This window comes from Eptatretus burgeri, chromosome 5 (assembly GCF_056783735.1).
Source record: "Eptatretus burgeri isolate ZD-2024b chromosome 5, Ebu_testis_v1, whole genome shotgun sequence".
In the NCBI taxonomy this organism is placed as follows: Eukaryota; Metazoa; Chordata; class Myxini; order Myxiniformes; family Myxinidae; genus Eptatretus; species Eptatretus burgeri.
In genome coordinates, this window is record NC_140965.1 from 40,765,522 (window position 1) to 40,787,135 (window position 21,614).

Here is a 21,614-nt window from a genome sequence, read left to right on the forward strand (position 1 = left end):
ATTGGGGCATTTTTGCAATTAGATCGGACCAACCTTATCATAAATGGCCATAACTTGGGAAACACCTGGGAAACGTACTCAGGTGCCCAGCGTCAATTGTGACGTCATATCAAACGAAGAAGAAGAAGAAGAATTGACGCCCCTCTCTCTCGCCCCCACTCTCAACCTCCCCACTCTCACCCCCTCTCTTGCCCCTCCTCTCCCCCCTCTCTTGAATTGTGACGCCCCCTCTCTCGCCCCCTCTCTCGCCCCCCTCTCTCGCCCCCTCTCTCGCCCCTCTCTCGCCCCCTCTCTCGCCCCTCTCTCGCCCCCTCTCTCGCCCCCTCTCTCGCCCCTCTCTCGCCCCCTCTCTCGCCCCCTCTCTCGCCCCTCTCTCGCCCCCCTCTCTCGCCCCCCTCTCTCGCCCCCCTCTCTCGCCCCCTCTCTCGCCCCCTCTCTCGCCCCCTCTCTCGCCCCCCTCTCTCGCCCCCATCTCTCGCCCCCATCTCTCGCCCCCATCTCTCGCCCCCATCTCTCGCCCCCATCTCTCGCCCCATCTCTCGCCCCCATCTCTCGCCCCCATCTCTCGCCCCCCCTCTCTCGCCCCCCTCCTCTCTCGCCCCTAATATCAAACCTTGAAAAGGCACATCCGCGGGTCCCCAGCAATATTCCTGGCAAGTTTCAATCAGATCAGACCGTCAATCGTGCAAAAAATAAATAAATAAATACACATTAATTGTGACATCATTCGTGATGTCATAGCACCGTGTCTTGTCATTGGTTGACAGATAAATGGCCGTAACTTGGGAACCGCTTATCCGATTAATATCAAACCTTGAAAAGTCACATCCGCGGGTCCCCAGCAATATTCCTGGCAAGTTTCAATCAGATCGGACCGTCAATCGTGCAAAAAAAATAAAAATAAATAAACATTAATTGTGATGTCATTCGTGATGTCATAGCACCGTGTCTTGTCATTGGTCGACAGATAAATGGCCATAACTTGGGAACCGCTCGTCCGATTGATATCAAACCTCGAAAAGGCACATCCGCGGGGCCCCGACAATATTCCTGGCAAGTTTCAATCCGATCGGCCTGGCGGTCGTCGAGAAACTGCGGTCGCAGACTGACATAGACTGACACACACACAGATTGCTGGAATTATAGATAGATAAAAAGATGAGAGAAAAGTGTTCTTGGGGAACTAAGAACACAATTTTTTTTTCATGATGTCTGTTGAAAACCATGGCCAGGTGTGGCCGCTTCCTGGCTTGTTCTGCATAGTTTATGCCTGGTGTTGGCTTAATAGTTAGGGTGGTGGGCTTTGGATCCTAGGGTCCTGAGTTCAAATCCTGATCGGCTGTTGAATTAATACCAGGTGGGGTTAACTCTGCCTGTCATCCTTCCGAGGTTGGCAAAATGAGAGCCAGCATGCTGGTATACTGTGTCGGAGTGGCGACCCGTCCAGGATTGTGCCCAATAGCCAAGGAGACTGCTTAAGTAGCACCAACGCTCTGCACAGAGAATGGTCCCAATCTCCATCTCCATCTCTGCACTAGCATAACCCGCGCTCTGCGCGACATGTTGGGGTGGGTGTGTTTGAGAACGGAACTGATGCAGAGTATCAGTAGTAATTTTACTTTAATGCAGTAAGTGGAATACGATTCCACTTTTTCAAAACCATTTTATTTACTTTTTTTTGTACCATGCACCTCATATGGTCTTTGAGATAATGTAAGCCGAATATCACGTTACTCGAGCGCAGAACAAAGTCGAAGATAGCGCGACACGAAACCACAAACTCGGAAATAATATATACGATAGTTTTGAGAAGTTGCAATCTGGAAGTCCGAGCTAGTTGTTAAAACTCATCAAGTCAGGAAACCATCACTTCCTTGCTTTCTATCTGTTGCAGTTGCCCCTGACTTGAGACAGGTGGTGGTGGGTTTAAAGTAAGCCTGCACATATCCATGCATTTTGCTGAACGTGCACACGGTCTGTTCGTTGATCGTGTACATGTGTAAATGTTAAAAGCTATCGCGTCAATAAGCCTTAACTGGAACGTGCACTTTTCTTGACTTGACAGTAACAGTGTAGTTTATTTTGACAGTAATATTTAATAAAAGAAAAAAAAAAAAAATATATATATATATATATATATATATATATATATATTATTCCCTCAATCACCTAAGATGGATGGAGGTTATGTTTTTACCCTTGTTTGTCTTTCTGTTGGTCTGTGAGCATGAAATCTCAAAATGTTGTGGAGGGGTTCGGCCAAAACTTGGTGGATGAGTTGCGTAGGTGATGAGAACAAGCTGATTACGTTTTGTATCCTACTGATAGACAGGATCTGCATCCGGACCTTACCCCCACCAGGCTAAACAGTTTAGATTTTGGTTATGTGCTCTACCAACTGCCATTCTAGTTTCACAGTTGTTTCTCTCTGTTGTAAATAGTCTAATTTTACTCTTGGAATCCTAAAAGATTGCCACCATTACCTTCCCCAGCTGAGGCTCTGATTTGGAATTTTGTTTTGGGAAAATCATCCACAGTGTTTGCACAGACCCCGAACACTTCCAATTGTTATTATTTTAGATTTCCTGTGTGCTCATACCCTCAATAATACACCCCTTTTGTCCGTCTTACCTGCCAAAACTCCTGAATATGTCACACTATTCCAGTTTTCCTGACATTGCAATGTATCGTCAGACAGATTTGAGAAATCCTGCAAAACCTGAAACATTTAGTGTAACTAGAACCGATGATTTGGCTCTCAATCATCATTATCACGCACATGCTCGTTCACAACTAATGTTGCTTCATCTCAATGTCTATCTTAGGGTCTTGAGTTGAAGCCCCAGTTTTTTTTTTTAAACGTTAAATTAACACCAGCTGGGTTGACTCACCATTTGGGATATATATATATATATATATATATATATATATATATATATATATATATATATATATATATATATATATATATATATATACAGTCATGCGCCGCATAACGACGTTTCGGGCAACGACGGATCGCATATACGACGGTGGTCCCATAATCACATTTACGACGGTGATCGCATATACGACGGATCTGCCAGCTCCATTATAATGGAAATCGGCTTTCAAACTGAACCAATGTTTCCACGTTTACCTTCCAGCAAGTAAATTACCTTTGAATTGAAGAAATCCGCGAATAAATCGTTGTTGTTACAGTCAAAATTAAAACACAAGTTTATTTTTTTTTATTTTTTTTTGGTGAAGCTTTTTATGTTGCTAAAACAATCGCACTGTTCCGAAAATGTATATCACAATTGACAGGAGCTTGTTTCTTCATTTATAAATTATAACATCGATGCAATGATTACGTATTTATAAAATCCAAACGCTATTTATTCACCTTTCTATAATTGATGCGAGAGGAGATTGTAAGCTGCTGCTATCAACACCGATGGCCATCATGAATAGCACAAAGGTAAAACTAACGTGTCTTCCGTCTCTCTTGGATGTGTGTTACAATTGCCGACAGTATTCAGTACAGTAACATGCTGTACAGGTTTGTATCCGAGGAGCAATAGGCTACACTATATAGCCTATGTGTCGAGGTTTGTGTAAATACGATGTTCGAAAACTAAAACGAAAAAAAAAACTGATGTTCGAAACAATGACGATGTCGGTTAACGACGCATTTCTCAGAACGTAACCCCATCGTTAAGTGGCGCATGACTGTTCACATGTACATTCATACATACATACATACATACATATTAATCGGGTACCACGAGCGGTTGAGTGGCAGTTTTTTTTTTTCTGGCATTACTCTGCGTACCGGTAGCTTTCCTTCCGCTGATCGGCAGTTAAGAATCTATAATCTGAAGGCCAATTATTTGGTTTTATCTGGGGTAAATTTTTTTTCTTTTATTCAAACATTGCTCTTGACATTCCTCTGGATGAAAGAGGAGGCCATGCAAAGTTTAGTCACACTGGTTCCTGAAGGATTCAAATGCATAAATAAACTAACAAACTTTCTTTATATATTAGATAGCAGAGATATAAAATGATGTACAGTGGAAAATCGATATAACGCTAAGCGTTATAGCACTTGTACTGATATAACGCTCATACACCTTGGACCCCAAAAAATACAACTATTTCATGTTTAAAGGCAAAAAAGTGAGAAAATAGAGACAGTTAGTCCAAAATAGCGCTAAGTGGCAAAAAATTCAAGCTGTCATCGCCCTGTGTTGAGTTGACATGTGGTGTGAAAATACTCACGAGCTGTCATCTTCTCGCACCTTTCCCGTATAAATGGCGAAGCTGAGATGAACAAAATCAATTCAATTCAAATCATCATAGCATCCGTATCTCCTGTAACTCACGTTCATGTTCCCTTCTAACACCATACAACACTACAAAACGTAAGTACAGTACTGTACTGTACAAGATTGACTAATGTTCGCGTGCTCTACCGCCCACATCCTTTCGGAAGAGTTGTCAACAACTTAAATCTAAGCTCCCGTTACATCTCCTGTACCAGTTATTCAACATCTTCATCACCTACCAGCCGAGAAATCTTCAAATTTGTTAGTTTTGTTTGCTCTGTTCAGTTAAGCGCCGCCATGCCGAAGCGGAAGTGTTATTCCATGCAGGAGAAGCCACACATAATTAAACGGATACGGAATGGTGAAACTCAAGCGACCATCAGCAAGGATACAGGCATTGCCGGTTCAACTCTAAGAGGATGGTTGAAGGATGAAGAGAACATAAAGAGCTTCTTCATCACTGTCAACTCCAATGAAGGGATGAAGAGGAAGAAGGTCAAGCTTGGGAGGGATCAGGAGTTGGACCAGGAACTATTCAATTGGTTCTGCAAGTCTAGAGAGCTTGACATACCCATCTCAGGCACCATCCTCCTTCATCAGGCCAAGAAGATCAACAAGGATCGTCACAAGGAAGAGAGAGGTGAAGATGCTGACTACAGCTTAACCAGGGGGTGGCTGCAACGTTGGCAAGATCGACATGGGGTCCACATGAACCAACAACATGGAGAGGCCAAGTCTGCAGACCTTGAATCTGCCAAGAACTACTTCTCTGTCTTCAATGAACTAATTGAAGACAACAACTTCACAGAAGACCAGGTTTTCAATGCAGATGAAACTGGTCTGTACTACAAGACCCCTCCAGACAGAACTATGGACCTGGATGACAACCCATTAAGAAAGACTGGACACAAGAAGCCAAAGGACGAAGTCAGCCTCCTTCTCTGTGCCAACAGGTCAGGGTCTCTGAAGATTACCCTGTTGGTCATAGGGAAGTCACTAAACCCCAGGTGTCTACACCATGTCAACAGATCCCTCCTTCCCTGCATTTACACAAACACCAGGAAGGCTTGGATGACAGGAGCCTGTTTCAAGGACTGGTTCTTCAGAGGTTCTGCCCTGCTGTGCGGAAGCACCTGAGAAAGCTTGGGCAAGAAGAGAAAGCTATCCTCCTCATTGACAACGCCCCATCTCATCCATCAGGACACATCTTAAAGTCCAAGGATGGGAAGATCTTCGCTTCCTTTATGCCCAAGAACACCACCAGCAAGATCCAGCCTTTGGACTAGGGGGTCATCAACTTTCAAGCTATTCTACAAAGATCAATTATGCGAAGCTATGGCCAGGGAGCAGAAAGAGATGACCGTCTTCCTCAAGGCCATGGACGTTAAGAAGACGATGGAGTTTGCAGGGCCAGCCTGGGAGAAGGTCACTAAGGACACCATCATTAACTGCTGGAGGAAAGGCCGAGGTCCTCCCAAGTCTGATAATGAAGAAGACTTCAATGGGTTCTCCAAGGAGAAGGTGGGCAGGTCTGTCATCACGGCCCTCAACCTCGCCCCTGGCACATCAGCTCTTGATGCTCTCCAGGCCTGGGTTGATCAAGAAGAAAGAGACCTGGCTGAAGAACTGCTCAGAGAAGAACAGCTGTCAACTGGAGAGGAAGAGGAACCCCTAGAGGAGTCGGAAGAAGAAGAAGAGGCACCAGTTGAACCTCTCCCCCAGCCTCTCCACTCCAAAGCTGAACAGTCTTTCCTTTATGGTCTTCGTTGGTTGGAGTCCTTGGATGAGCAAGAATGCCCCAATCTTCGTTTGAAGATACACCAGGTTAAAATCCTTCTGGATGACACCGGAAGACTCTCAAGAGCATCCATGAAACCAACCAAGATCACCGATTTCTTCAAGAAATAAATTCCAAATTCTTCAAGATATAAATTCCGTATCCGTTTTGTGATTAAGGAAGCGTAAAATATTTTACCGATTTATGTGATAATGTACATTTTGTATTTTTTATTTTGTTAGTAATGTTCGATTGTACATAAAAAAATTCTATATGCATTCAATTCCTGTGTTTATTTCTTGTTTTAAAAAAAGAAAAGATAAATTGACCGCTTCGTCATCAACCCCAACAATCAAAGATGGCGGACGTACATGTCCACATGTTTTGGCTCTGGTTTGTATGTAATATAAAATACTTTTCACCATCAGTATAGCGCTGTATCATTTATAACGCCCTAGTTGCTTTGGACCCCACCCGTGAGCGTTATATCGATTTTCCACTGAATTTGATATAAAAAGTTTCACACACAGTCTGTTCCTCCACATCTGCTAACATTTTGTTTATTCTCTCAGCTATTTTGTTTATTCTCTCAAAAAGTATTGTTGAGTAAGTGGTGTCACTTTAGGTTGACAAGGTTTCAGGTTCCACCCCAATCACGTCAAAATTGAGAATGAAATGACATAAAATGTATTTTCCAATCGAAAGAAAGGTGCCCCCCACCCCTCCCAACATGTAACCAAATGTGGTCAACAGATGCTCAGATTGCACTTGAGAGCAACTAAAATCCCAAAGCTTCCAGGCCCCTTGAGTAGGCCCTGGACCCCACACCTTGATGGCTTCATGCTCATAGCATTTCCCTTCATTTCTGGATCTCCCCCCACCCCTTCAAAAATAACCTGGATCCACCCCAAGAGTATATGATACGTATATACACTTGCTCATATATATATATATATATATATATATATATATATATATATATATATATATATATATATATATATATATATATATATATATATATATATATATATATATATATATATATGGATACAAACAAACACGACATAATAGTGACCGAAGCTTTTCATGCTGCACTCATCAGGGTAAAAATCACAGCAAGTGAAGAAGGAAGTGAAGGCGTGTGCTTCATACGCAGGTCTCAATAAGGTAGATGCTGATTGGTTCAACCGTAATGACGTCACGGTTAATCCGAACGCCCATTGGTCGGCTCGTCATCTTCACCACGAGCTCCCATTGGCTGGAGCAGAGATCATCGCTGATTGACGTTTGCAGCCACATCCTGGAGAGAGGGGGGATGGGTTTCCCCTAAGGTCCATTCCCCATTTGTTACCATACTTCCTTTGATCTTTCCATGCTGAAAGAGACACAGAGATCGTACAAATTCCTTTTGATGACGTAATATTGGGTTGGTGGTAAGGCTGAAGGTTGCCTCCAACATACATAAATGAAACGAGCTCTGACCTCGGCTCAATATCCTGAACATATTTGCATTTTACTGGTCTGATAGGGTTGGCAACCAGGTGCTGTGCAATGGCAGATGAAGCAGGTACTGTGGCTGGTGGTTGCTGGATATTTCTCCTTGCTCGCACTGGTTGTGTTCTAATCTTCACAATCTTTCTTCGAATCGCCAAGGGGACGTGTTGTTTGATCCGATCAGCCAATCTTAGTGTTGTGCGGCCCACGTACCGAGCTTCACATCGGCACTTAAACTCATAAATTACATTGCTGGTTTGTGAGGTGGGTAGCACATCCTTGTTGACTGACTTCAGCAAACGGCGAGAGGTAAAGATTACTCGGGGTTGCACAGTCAGAAACGTATTGGACACAATATGTTTGATTTGTACTTCAAACCTTCGTGATGATTGCCCTTTTCAGGGCATCCTGATATAGACTGGACGTTTGTCCGGACTAATCTTCCGATCTTTTGTCGTGCTTAGAAACTTGTGTATGTATCTCTTAACGATATGCTCAGGATAACCATTCTCACAGAGTATATTCATGATTTTGTCAATTTCAGCAGGAAGATTACAAGGTGAACAAATCATCTGTGCTCTGTGAACCAGGATATTGATCAAGGAAATTTTATTTCTCATGGAGCTGTAGGAGTCCCAGCGAGTATACTGCCCTGTGAAAGTCTGCTTCTGGTGGATGGATGTTGTGAAACCAAGGTTGGATCTATCAACCAACACGTCCAAAAACGGTAACATGTTTGACAATTCCAGCTCCGTGGTAAACTTCAGCGCTGGATGGAGAGTGTTGAGCCATGTCTGGAAATTGTCACATGCCGTCCGAGACTCAAACAAAGCAAAAATGTCATCAACATACCGAAAGTATATGATGGGGGAATCGACCCCTTGCCGACCAGTCAGTTTCTGCATTTCATGATAGCCTAGAGATATTTGCAAGAGCTGGGCCTAATGGCGAACCCATGGCCACACCGTCCGTTTGAACCATAGGCTCCTATAGAGAAGGACTGGAACCTATAGAGAAGAAGAGAAGGACATAGTTGTAATAGGCATAGTGTTGTGACGTGCATATAATGTTTATGTAATACGATATATGACAATAAATATCAAAGTTTGACAGCTCTACACACTTGCATCTTATAACAATCAGCCATCTCTCACCGTTTATGAGTTCGACACAAAACGGGCAAAAAATACCAAAATTCAGTAATTTGACCTTGAAATATGACCTTTTGACCTTGAAGATGACCTCAGGTGGTGTTGAAAATGGCACAATTGAACTCGCCGTCCTCAAAAACGCCTATATGGATCCCGAGATCGTGTCTCTAGCCCTTCTTGAAGTCATTTTAGCCCCGGACTCAAGTTAATCCTTCAGACTCAAGTTACAAACCCCGAGATCGTGAGGTTCCAGTCCTTCTCTATAGGAGTCTATGGTTTGAACATACATCATATTGTTCAAACTGAATTCCACCTCCCTTGTTGCTGTGTTCATTAATTCCACGAAGACGTGTTCCAAGATCATCGGTTGTTCCAGATCGGTGTGATACAGCAAATGTGCGCATATCTCAATCGTCTTTGTCAACAAGCTTTTAATATCAAAGGATGCCATGATGTTGTCCTCACTTGTTGGTGTCTAAGCTCTAATTGATTCTCCAAATGTGAAGGAATCCTTAACCACGAAATGAGAAAGTGAATCCAATATTGGTTGCAGTACCTCTCCCAACCACTTGGCAAGTTCATATTGTGCCGATCGCAACATGGACAGTATCGGTCTTGGAGGGATATTCTCCTTGTGAATCTTCGGCAGGCTGTACATTCTTGGACATTGGGCTCCAACAGGTTTAATTCTGTCGTACACCTCCTTTGATAGTTCCGTACACCTTTGATAGTTCTCCACGTTTGAGAAGCTGTAAGAGTCGTTTGATGATCTGACTTTCCACCTGAGGCGTGCGATCATGTTCCGTTACACTGCCCAGATATTTAAATTTGGTTTTGTCTTTCAGGATGTCCATCATCTTGTCAATGTGATCAGTCTTATTCATGATTACCACTCCGGTGCCTTTATCCGGTTTGCAGATGTGAATGGCAGCATTCCTCCTCAATCCTTGTATTGCCAAGAGAACATCCCGTTGCATGTGAAAATCCGCTACGTCATTCGGGATTCCACAGTACACATGCGTGAGCTCCGATAGTCGAGCCCTCAGCGCCTGGTCTGCTGCTTCGTTTGGCACAGCCTGATGTGTTGATAGTTGAGCATACAGGAGTTCAAACTCGGATTCGGTTCCCTGATCAGACTCATCCCAGCATGTACTCAATAAATTGGATTATAAGCTGTCTGACACGGAAAGGTTCGCGTTGGTGCACGGTTTTAACTTCGGCATTCCCAACCAGAATATCAAGAGGGAAGACATTTTTGCCGAGTTTGAACTCCTGTATGCTCAACTATACACGACAAAAGATCAGAATATTTGTCCGGACAAATGTCCAGTCTATATCAGGATACCTCTACACTCAGTGAGGTATGTGGGCCGCACAACACTAAGATTGGCTGATTGGATCAAACAACACGTCCCCTTGGCGATTTTGAAGAAAGAATGTGAAGGTTAGAACACAACCAGTGTGAGCATGTAGAAATATCCAGCAACCACCGGCCACTGCACCTGCTTCATCTGCCATTGCACAGCACCTGGTTGCTAACCCTATCTGTGCAGACCGGTACAATGCAGATATGTTCAGGATATTGAGTCGAGGTCGGAGCTCGTTTCATTTACGTATGTTGGAAGCAACCTTCATCCTTACCACAGACCCAATATTATGTCATCAATAGGAATTTGTACGATCTCTGTGTCTCTTTCAGCATGGAAAGATCAAGGGAAGTACGGTAACAAATGGTGAACGGACCTTTGGGGAAACCCATCCCCCATCTCTCCAGGATGTGGTTGCAAACATCAATCATTGACGAACTCTGCTCCAGCCAATGGGAGCTTGAGGTTAAGATGATCAGCTGACCAATGGGCGTTCGGATTAACCGTGACGTCATTACGGTTGAACCAATCAGCGTCTACCTTATTGATACCTGCGTATGAAGCACACGTCTTCACTCCCTTCTTCACTTGCTGCGATTTTTTACTCTGAAGAGTGCAGCATGAAAAGCTTCGGTCACTATTATGTCGTGTTCGTATCCATATTAAAGTTTTGTTGTACCAAACATATATATATATATATATATATATATATATATATATATATATATATATATATATATATATATATATATATATACACTCACACACATACATACATACAGCTTCATCGGGTGCCATGAGTGGCAGTTATTTTTTTTCTGGCATTACTTTGTGGACCGGTAGCTTTCCTTCCGCTGATCAGCAGTTAAGAATACGTAGTCTAAAGGGTACGGTCCAATAGTAGTTGGGGTTTAAAGGGTCTAATCTCTCAAGCATGTAAAAAGTGTCTAAAGCTCTAAATGGTCAAGGGTCCAGCTGTCTTATCTGTCTGAAGGGTGTAAGGTGTCTAATAGACCATGGGCCATACCCAATATTTCTGCTTAGTTTTTGATTTCCGTAGTCTCCTCTTGGGGGCTACCTGAAACCTTCTGATATATATTCCTCATATATATCTAAACCCAAAATCAATTGTTCCCAATATCAAAAAGTGAGTGTTACTAAGAATTTAACCAAAACAAAGAAATACATAAAAAATGGTTGCTATGGTAGTTTTACCCTAGCAACGGAGACATATAGGCATTTTCTGTGGGTTTAAGAGCACTGAAATATATCAAATGGACAGCAGAAATACTTTGAGGACTCCTTGCATGAAAACACATCCACAACATTGTTAAATGCTGAGAAGATTGTGTTTTTAGTATCTTTTGACATAATGAAATACAGGAAGTATAAATGGTCAAATAAGCACAGTTTTGAGCAGGTAGTAAAAAATCGGAATACCTCTGCCATCATCTTTTCATAAGAAAGTTAAAAATGCAAACTTCACATTGCCATGTACTTTCATTTCTAAAGAAAAAAAAATGCCCCTCGTTTATTTTACATCTCTGACTGTTCACTGTGCCAATATTTGCTTGAAACAACTTCTATCCCACCTACCATACTTATTATTTGCTTATCCTCCTATTTCATTACGAAATGTTTCCCACTTTTCATTCTCAGAAAACCTCATACACAGGCACTTTCTTTTCCCCTCCATTCCCTCTCACTCCCCTCCCCTTTCATTCTTTCTCCTTTGTCTCTTCTTAATATCACTCTCTTCTCACATCTTGTATGTATTCATACAAAATAACAATAGTACAATTAATTACATTTTGTGTCTTCACTGGTAGCTTTATTACAACCTGAAGCATGAACTAACCAATTTATAATGTTATTCAATTAAGGATGCACACTTTTACAATGTATTATATAGTGCATCACAATACATATATTATTTCAAAACCTCCAATATTTGTACAATATTGCATTATGTATAATTTCTCAGAACATTTATAAGCATTATTGAGGTTGTAACTGGTCATTTACACAATGAATCTGTTTTTATCAATTCTATGAGGTCCTGATGTGATTATGTTAGTCATTAATGATCTTCAAGTTAATGGTTTTGATTAATACTTAAAAGCTGAATATATATGCTTAAATTAAAGCTAATATCAATTAGAAAACACAAATATGAATGATTTTCATGTCAAGTAAAATGTGTGTTTATTTTCAGCAAATTCCTAGATCTGAAATATTATAGTCGTAAATATATATGTACCTGCAACAACAAATGTGCAAATTTCTTCAAAAATCAAAGAGGATGCTGGGGTAAATTTGCCTCTTTTTCATACAAACATGTTCATGAGCATTAAATTTAAGATACATATCTAAAAGGTATTGTGTCCACAAACCATAAACTAAATCATATTTTTTTTACACATTGGTAGGGCAACATGTGAAATGAGATCATAAAAGTCTGTAGTTTAAAATATGACTTCCATGTATTTTGAATAACTTGCAAATATATCAAAAATCATGCATCTATTGTACACATCAGTTCTTTGTTGAATAACAAGTGCACAAGTTCATTCTTAACACATTCCAATATGTTCATCAGTCTTCTAATCTGTCACACACTTTTATCACAAGGCTTTCATGGCCTATCCTATCATCTTTTCTGCTCAACGTAATTCAAGTAAACCTGACGAATAAAATCAATAATTTGGTTTCTATGATCATTAACATAGTGCAGGTAACTTGCATATTTGTCCAACAAAAAAAAATGCATACTAAGTTGGTCACAAAACAAAGTGTTACACATCACATATGGTTAGGGATATCTCTTTTTAAGGTTACAGATTTCTGATGACATGCAATAGCACTCGGCTTCCCCAGAGACAAACTGTATCCCTCCATTACCATCCTTACATTAATGAATGTAATCGATTATAATAAAAGTAACCATGAACCCATTTGGAATTCAAATGCATGAAATTATAGCAAAAACCATATGAATTTAGGTGTGTTTCAGTGAAATAGAATATATTTATTTAAATCTAAGAATTTCAATGAAATGTATCAAAATTAGTCTCTCCCAAAGATAATGACATAGTCTGTGTATCCTGCTGTTATCATGAATGTTTATCTATAATGATTAAAGTAATAATTGACAAATTTGATATTGAAATGCATGGAATTGAAGATGAAGCCATATGAACAAAGCACAACTGGAGATGTTCACTTGTACACTCTATAACCAGACTAACTGCAATGTGAATTATGTTAGGTGTAAGATATTCAAGTCTGGTAAATGTTTACAAAAAAAAAAAAAGTTGGTCACAGAACAAAGTGTTGCACATCATATACAGTTAAGAATATCACTTTCCAAGGTTACATAAATATTAATCAAATTACAAAACTACAAAATCAAAAGATGAATAATCACCGAGAAAAAAGATAATGAACAATTCATGTTTTTTTTGTGGAATATGCATAAAATGTATAAGCTTGGATATTTCATCGAAAATGCAAACACATCATGTGTACATTCATAGATATTTGCTGAATTACAATCCTTAAAGGCAATGTCGTGTCTCCACTTGAAAAAATGAGCTGCATGGCCACTTATTATGCATTAAGTACTTAAAAATGAAAAACAAGTGACCAGAATTACCATACCCAGCTCCCCCCCCCCCACTCCCAAGACTGCAGTGTTAGATTTAAGCATCTACTGCAGGGGTCGGGAACGTTTTTGACTCAGAGAGCCATTAAAGCAAAATATTTGGAAATCTATTTCAGTGAGAGCCATATAATATATTTTAAGACTGAATTCAACTAAATGTGAGTATAATAAGCCTCTGAATTTATTCTTTTAAATAATGTTGTTATAATACTCACCATTAATGGGACTTCTGGTGCTGCATGGATTTGCTGATGGCTTTGTAGTCTGGTTGGTACTTGGTGAGGTTAAGCTTCATGCAAGCGTTGAGGCTTTCATCCGTTAGACGTGATCGTAGGTTGGACTTGATGTTTTTAAGATGTGAGAATGACTGCTCACATGTATACGTAGATCCAAACAAGGTCAATACAGCAATACTCACACGCTGCAGTGTGAGGTATGTGACAGGAAGCGCGTTCCAAGTTTTGATAATCAGCTGGTCTTCGGGTTGAAGTTTTTTCATTTCTGTCCACATGTGCTTGCTCGCCAACTCTGCTTTCTGTCGTGCGATTCTTTCCAAATCTTCATTCAGTGACTTGAACTTATTCACCCACATGTCTGAGGCCTTCAGGTCAGCCACTTCTGCTTCAAAATCTCTGACGGAGACACCAGGAATGTAACTCAGGTCGGCTGTGTTCAGTGAACACTCGTTTGGATGGGTGATGAACTTAAAAAGACGAGTGTGCTCACGAAATTCTCCAAAGCGTGCTTTGAATGACTGTAGGAGACTGGATGTGAAGCCAGCTAACTGGTGGAGATCAAAGTTTTGAGTGGGCTCACTTGCTGTGCATGCATCTTTAAATTGTCTCAGTTTTTCAAAATGTAGTAAACGACCTGTTTCAAGATCCATGATAAAGAGCTCCAGCTTGTTTTCAAAAGCAAACACGGCTTGTTGAAGGGATAACACTGTATTTCCAATGCCTTGCATTTTCACGTTGAGCTCGTTCAGATGTTCAGTCATATCCACGAGATAGTAAAACTTGAGGAGCCACTCAGTTTCGGCTAGCTCAGGATGCTCAATCCCTTTCATTTCAAGGAAAGTCCGGATTTCGTTCAGGCAAGCCGCAAAACGGCTTAGCACCTTCCCTCTTGACAACCAACGCACATTGCTGTGCAAAAGCAGACCGTGATAGTTATTTCCAACTTCATCCAGCAGTGTTTTAAACTGGCGAGCATTTAAGGCTCGGGCAACAATAAAGTTGATCACACGAATGACCAGCGACATCACTTCTCCAAGCTGCCCATCACACATCTGAGCACAAAGTGCCTCCTGGTGTAGAATGCAATGGAAACTTAGGATGGGTCTATTTTCATGTTCACGGAGAAGCGCCACAAATCCTTTGTTTTTCCCCACCATACACGGAGCACCATCAGTACACACCGAGATAAGTTTATCCATTCGTAGATTTTTTCTTGAGCGAACTCCATGAAAGACTTGAATAAATACTCACCTCTTGTGGACCCTTTTATTGGCAGAACAGCAAGACTTTCTTCGCGCAGTGTATCACCAGCAGCATATCTTGCAATCACACTGAACTGCGACAAATGGCTTACGTCTGTTGACTCATCCAAAGCCAGGGAAAAGAACGGCGCTGTATTTATGTCCTTCACTTGCGTTTCCTCCACTTGGTTTGCCATCATGATGGTACGATCATGAACAGTTCTTGCCGACAGAGGCATGTCTTGTATCCGTTTGATTATCTTGTCTTTGTTCGGAAGATCATCAAAAAGTTCATTGGCGACATCCAGCATGAACGTTTTTGCATACTCACCATCTGTGAATGGTTTTCCGTTCCTCACTATTGCTAAAGATCCAGCAAAGCTGGCGGAATTATAGTCACCTTGCCGGGTCCATACGCGGAGTTGCTGCTGGCTGGCTTGCACCCTGCTCAGTAGCTCTTGGCACGCTTTCTTTCTGCTGTCTCCCACAGGGTATTTTGATGCAAAGGTAGCATGGCGCGTGTCGAAGTGCCGCTTTATATTCGACCGTTTCATCGATGCAATTTTGTCATTGCAAATTAGACACACCACAGAACCTGCTCTCTCCACAAAGGCGAATTCTTCGGCCCATTCGTCCTGAAATGTACGATACTCCTCATCTTTTTTTTTTCTTTTCGCCATCTTCTTCGTCGAAGGGTTGGCTTTGAGCAAATGAGAGAGAGGGAGATGTTGACCCAAGTGAGTCTGGCTGGCCTGCGCACGGGCTGACGTACTCGAGAGGTGCGGCGCGGCCGGCCGACTCTGGGATGCTGTCGCTTCAGCGGTGGCGCGTGATTGGTCGAGATGAATTCCGTGACGCGTCTCGGCGGCGGCACGTCATTGGAGGAACCGAAATCACTACTCGCGTCGGCCGCATGACTGGACGAAACAAAAACCGCTTCAGACAATTCGGAGGTGTTTTTTCTTTCCTTCTGCCAAGTTCAGCCCTGCATGTGAATGAAGCACGACACCATTCAAACTATAGGTAAAGCTTCTGCGAGAAATATTGGGCTTTCCAAGTTTCAAACTCCAATTTTATCTGCGAGCCAGATGCAATCATCAAAAGAGCCATACCTGGCTCGCGAGCCACACGTTCCCGACCCCTGATCTACTGGATAGTCATTAGTATGGTTATATTCAGTCAAATCTTTATAGCAACATCATACTTTTCAACATTTTTGTACTCTTGGTTATTTGTTCATCCATTTGAATATCAATATGAAATCCAGACTTCATAGTTCTACTTTTTTTGTCAAGTTCTACTAACAAAATTTGGAAGTCAAGAGGCAATTGTTTTTACATTGCACACATGCGATGGAGGTAGGCCTATGTGTGGTGTAGATCTCTATTTATAATATGGCCAATAATATGCATTGCATGTCCAGAAAAAAAGGTGTGGTATTTGTACCAAATTCACTGGAATTGACTCAAAATGTACACTTTAAATATAATGTCTAACATCTAAATTGCACTTAAGCTCAAGAAATTTTACTATTTCTTGGACATTTCGGATGACTTGTACCAATTAATTTGATAAGCCCACTCAAATTTTAAAAGAACCAAATCACAACACAAATATTAATGCATGGGACTGTGATTTAAAAAAACTGGCCTAACAACACTTTTGCAACCAAAGCCCAATTTCATTAGTCATCATTATATTATTATCAACACATAATATAATGGCAGAATAAATTACCTTTATGTCCTGATCATTCTTGCTTTTCCTGGTCCTCTCACTGGTGAAATGCACAAAAAATATGCGATAAGATTCCTGTTGCAGAGCTGCAGCATTCCCATGCTAGCAGAACAGTGCACTTGCCTAGGACTCAGAGTACAGTGCCTGTGATTGGTCAATCACATTCAGGTCCCCAATACACCAGCTGTGATTGGTTATTTAAGGAACAACTATGACATCATCACTGGAGAAAAGAGGTCTGCTAAGTGCACTGATTTTGGCACCTTTACATCAGAATTCTGAAAAAATGCTCAAAATTCAGAGATGGGAACATTCACCATTGGTCTTACACACATGTCCATTGATCATTTAGAGCAAAATAAAGTAGCCCCCAGGTGGAGACTACGGAAGTGAAGAATTTTGAGGCTTGGCCCATGGTCTATAAAGAGTTTAAAAGGTTGAAAGAGTGAAGGTATCTAAAGGGTCTTCAAGGTAAAAGGGGTCTTAAGGGATCTTCGAGGTCTTACAGGTCATTGGGGACTTGAAGGGTCTTGGGGATCTTAAAAGGTCTTTTTGGTCATTGGGGTTTTTAGGGTCTTTAGAGGCTGAGGTGGTGGATGAAAATCCCCCCCCCCACCACAATCCCCAGTTTGGACTTGGTCTGTGTGCCAAAATGTTCTGGTTGTCAGCCCAGCGGTCTTTGCAAAAAATGCGGACAGACAAAGGCATTATATACAGACAAAGGAGGAATTTTATTTATTCGATAGTTGGGGATAACTTTGGCTTGATTTTGGCTGATCGGTGAATTTCAGTTCGCAATGCCCTCAGAAAGTCTTCCCAGAGAAAGGACAAATAACTGCACACCACTCACGTCAGTTGGATGATAAACTTAGAGGCTTTAAAGAATTTGCAAGTGTATGCTCATCTTTCATTGCAAGAAAAATGAAAAGAATCTTTGCAATCACCATACCTGCTCGCCTTGATTAAAGTTCTTTCTGCCTTTAACAATTTGTTTATCATTTACATTGTTGGTGTATTTTAATGGAAGAGCTGGTTAAGTAACATAAGTGCACACAGGATTACAAACAGTCACTGAGTTTGGTAGAAGTGATGTCACTTCACAGAGCACTCTGGATACCAGTAATACAATACCATCTTTATGATGTTGCTTTGTTCTCTACACTCAGTGAGGAAATTGAGGAACGTCCTTCTCTCCAAAGGATGCCAACCGATGGGGTTTGTCCATTCTATATCCTTTAAATGTAGAGCATCAAGCAAGGAAGCAGCACATACCATTTTTGAAGTCTTTCGTATAACTTGGCCGGTCTCGGGTTTGAACTGCTATCCTCCCAGAGTCGGAGCAAACGCTATAACCATTACACCACCGAATCTGGTAACCATCAGTATTTGTTGAAAGTTTTGATAAAATTGTGCCTCCCTGCCTCGACTATTCACCTTTGAGTTGTAATTGCACTGACTGTAACTCTTTCAGGGTTTGGATAATACTGGGATTTGGCAGAACCGTTTGCCCCCAGCCACTCCAGCTGAGTAACTCCCCCCTCCCACCCATGTGCTTTAATTGTACAGAAGGACCAGCTCAACTCCCAGGAAGAAGAGCTACGTGGCCTCAAGATGAGCCTTGTTGAGGAGCAGGCGCGGGTTCGCCGTGTGCTCCTTGATCACGAGCATGCAGTTGCGTTCTATCAGGACCAGCTGCGCACGTTACAGGCTGACCGTGATAGCCTCTCTGCCAGCAACCGTGAGCTGCAGGTTTGTGTTGGTCAATCACCCATACCTGCACCATCGTGCTTTGGGACAGACATCAGGTTTTTTTTTTCACTAACTGCAAAAGAAATATCTTATGTGTCAGCTGTCTTGAACATTAGGCTGGGTAATTTAAGTTTAGCTGTGACCTGTCTTGTCTTGTTTCAACTTTGAGGATTATGCATTTATAAATGTTCGTTCAACTATACATGGAAAATGGAGAAGAAGAAGAAATTGGATTGCAATTTTAGTGTCGTTCTTCTTTCAAACGAACATTTATATTCTTCACGGAATTTTAAGATAATCCATTGTATTATTACCGATTTATTTTCTAAATTTGTCACAGTATTCCATTGAAAAAAAAAATGACAGTATGTAATGTGTAATGTGTAATCACTTGGCTGTTCAGTGTAATTCTGACATTTACTTTGAAACTTGATTGGTGCTATTTTGAAATTGGGTTTGGGGCTTCAAGTCTTACGATTTATTTGCAACGGTTTGGTTTCAATTTCATCTTGCCTTGTGGGCATAGTCAAATAAAAGAGTGTGTACTGGTGTGACGTCTCAAACAGACCAAGTAGGGTAGGCAGCAATACCTCCTTCCTGAAGTCATTATTGAGCCAACTTGGTTTTTACTGATATTGACATGGTAATTCTCATAAGACTTGCTGTTTCCAAAAGCATAAAACCAAAATCCTTACTACTACATTACATTTAGCAGGATTTTAACCCGCAACCTCTGTCACATCAGTCCAGTGTCCTAACCATTCTGCCACTAACACATTATACAGCATATTCTCATCATTTTGAACAGAAATGCCTTGTTTGGGGCAATTTCCATAAAAATAAAACAAGAAAAACAGCAATCAGAGATTGCAGACCTTCACCAGGACTTCTTTTGTGTGGCGTTTGTGTACTGGTGTGTTACGTAATTAATGAGACATGACCAGGTAGTAATGAGGTAGTGATGACCAGGTAATAAGATGTCCCGCTTTGATCGGACACCTGACCCTGTTCCATGATGTTTTTTATTATTATTAATATTTAATTGAATTTATATTTGGATTAAGATAAATTACATTCAAATCAAATGGAAGACCAAATATGTAAAGTTCTGCATTGGAGTAATCAGAAGGAACCCAAACAAGAAAAAAGCAAAGAAGAAGTCATCAGGAGGAACCTGGATAGGATTTGCATTTCAGCTGCTAATCCTCTACCCTCAAACCCATCCAGGCACAGCCAAGTGAGTACTATTCAAAAATAAAAAAAGAACCCATATCAAAAAATTTAATAATTCTGGCTGCCCGACCATGTGGCCAATCAAGTTGAAATTTATAAATTATATTCCCCATCACTACAAGATAATAAATGTGAAGTTTCACTTTAATTGGTTGAGTGGTTTCAGAGAAGACATTATTATTATTATTATTATTATTATTATTATTATTTTTTCAATCTAATATGGCTGCCAAACCATATGACCTATCAATTGTTCCTTAAACTTGTACACCCATTTATTTGTGGTACATTTGTGTGATGTTTTCCTCAATATGTCCAGCTGTTCTCGAGAAGAATATTTTTTTATCGGTTTTAGGGTAAATCCAATATGGCTGCCAAACCAAGTGACCTATGACGACATGTGTGAACCTTTTGTTCCTCATGGATAGGCGGTCATACTTGTAAAGTTTTGCCTTGATCCGTTCAGCCACTTCAGAGAAGAAGATTTTTGAAGGTTTAAAAAAAAAATTTTTTTTTAAGTTTTTCTTCCCTGTGGACCATTTTATCCCAAGATAACCCTCAATTTTTCATACTGTTCAGATGTAGCGTTCTGCATATGCAATTATGACATCAACAAAACATCACACTTATTCCCCATGAGGAGTACTTGCTTTGTGCCAAGTTTCAATTTTTTACTTGGTGTGGTTTCAGAGATACAGAGGTCTAAAGTTCTTTTTTTCTGTTTTTTTTCAACATGGCTGCCACACCACGTGACCTGTGATATCATAAGTATGATTAAAATGTTCTCCATGAGTAGTTGCACCTGTGAAAAAAAAACACGAAAGTTCTGTGTGGACAAACAGACAATCGGACCCAAACGCAATACCCTCTCCTTCAGTGAGGGTAAAAAAAGGATAAGATTTGTGAATTGGTTGTTCAATTGAAAATTAATTGTCAGGATTCCTACCAGCAACCCCCCCTCCCCCCACCCTTCTCATCACCATCAGACAGGTGCTTCTTCACCACCAGGGTGTGTTTGTGTCACATATTGCTGTGGCATCACCAAAATGTATAATTCTCCATTTCACCTGACACGGTTAAACCCACAGTTTCCATTTGGCTTTTAAAGCCACTCGGCTCCAAACTATTCCGCATGTATGCGAGGCATGAAAGTGTGCACCGTCCCTTGGACTGGTGTTATGCCGGGTGTCCTGTCTGCGAGCATTAGTTGGTGGACGTTAAAGATCCTACGGTGTCCTTAATGAAGAGTCGGCGAGTTCGCGCCGGCAGCTTAAACAAATTACAAATTCTTGCTCTAGCCTATGGAGGCACTGCATCACAGACATCTCCTTGCCTACAATCACATAATTAAAGGGTGTCAGTGGATGGCCTTCAGTTATGTGCACACTCACCTCTCTTTCTAGCCAGAGTTCGAATCCTGATCCAGCTATGAACTGTCACCCTGGTCACACATGTTTTTGCTTCATGTATGTACATCGGGTTATTTAAAATATCACATCGGTAGGGGACATGTATTGCAAAGCAATCCTTACTCTTGTTAATCATGCTTTGTGCACAATCAGACCTTAATCTCACGCGTTATCTCGGCCTTGATCTGCTCTGAGCAAGGAATAATGAAGAAAAGAAAAAAAAAAACTTTCCTCATGATGTGAATG

The 21,614-nt window shown here is 41.1% G+C and overlaps 2 protein-coding genes across 8 annotated transcripts in view; one reads left to right on the plus strand and one right to left on the minus strand.

Moving 5' to 3' along the window:
* Nucleotides 1–21,614, plus strand: part of TSC1 (TSC complex subunit 1) — a 105,834-nt gene that overhangs the window by 63,427 nt on the left and 20,793 nt on the right. For all 5 annotated transcript variants that reach the window (XM_085881580.1, XM_085881582.1, XM_085881578.1 and 2 more), the window contains exon 19: nt 18,544–18,726. In XM_085881580.1, the coding sequence (XP_085737706.1) occupies nt 18,544–18,726 (183 nt within the window). The remainder of the gene's footprint in view (nt 1–18,543; nt 18,727–21,614) is intronic.
* The window catches only part of MED27 (mediator complex subunit 27), a 157,746-nt gene that overhangs the window by 12,224 nt on the left and 123,908 nt on the right, over nt 1–21,614 (minus strand). Inside the window, exons 8-9 of one of the 3 annotated variants that reach the window (XR_015058276.1) lie at nt 16,978–17,017; nt 4,261–4,302 (exon numbers count right to left, since the gene is read on the minus strand). The exons of 1 other annotated variant lie outside the window; for it this stretch is intronic. Coding sequence is in view for 1 of the 2 variants with exons in the window: in XM_085881587.1 (XP_085737713.1) it covers nt 17,015–17,017 (3 nt within the window). In the remaining variant the exon portion in view is untranslated. The remainder of the gene's footprint in view (nt 1–4,260; nt 4,303–16,977; nt 17,018–21,614) is intronic. One more of the 3 variants, XM_085881587.1, reaches the window with a different exon arrangement.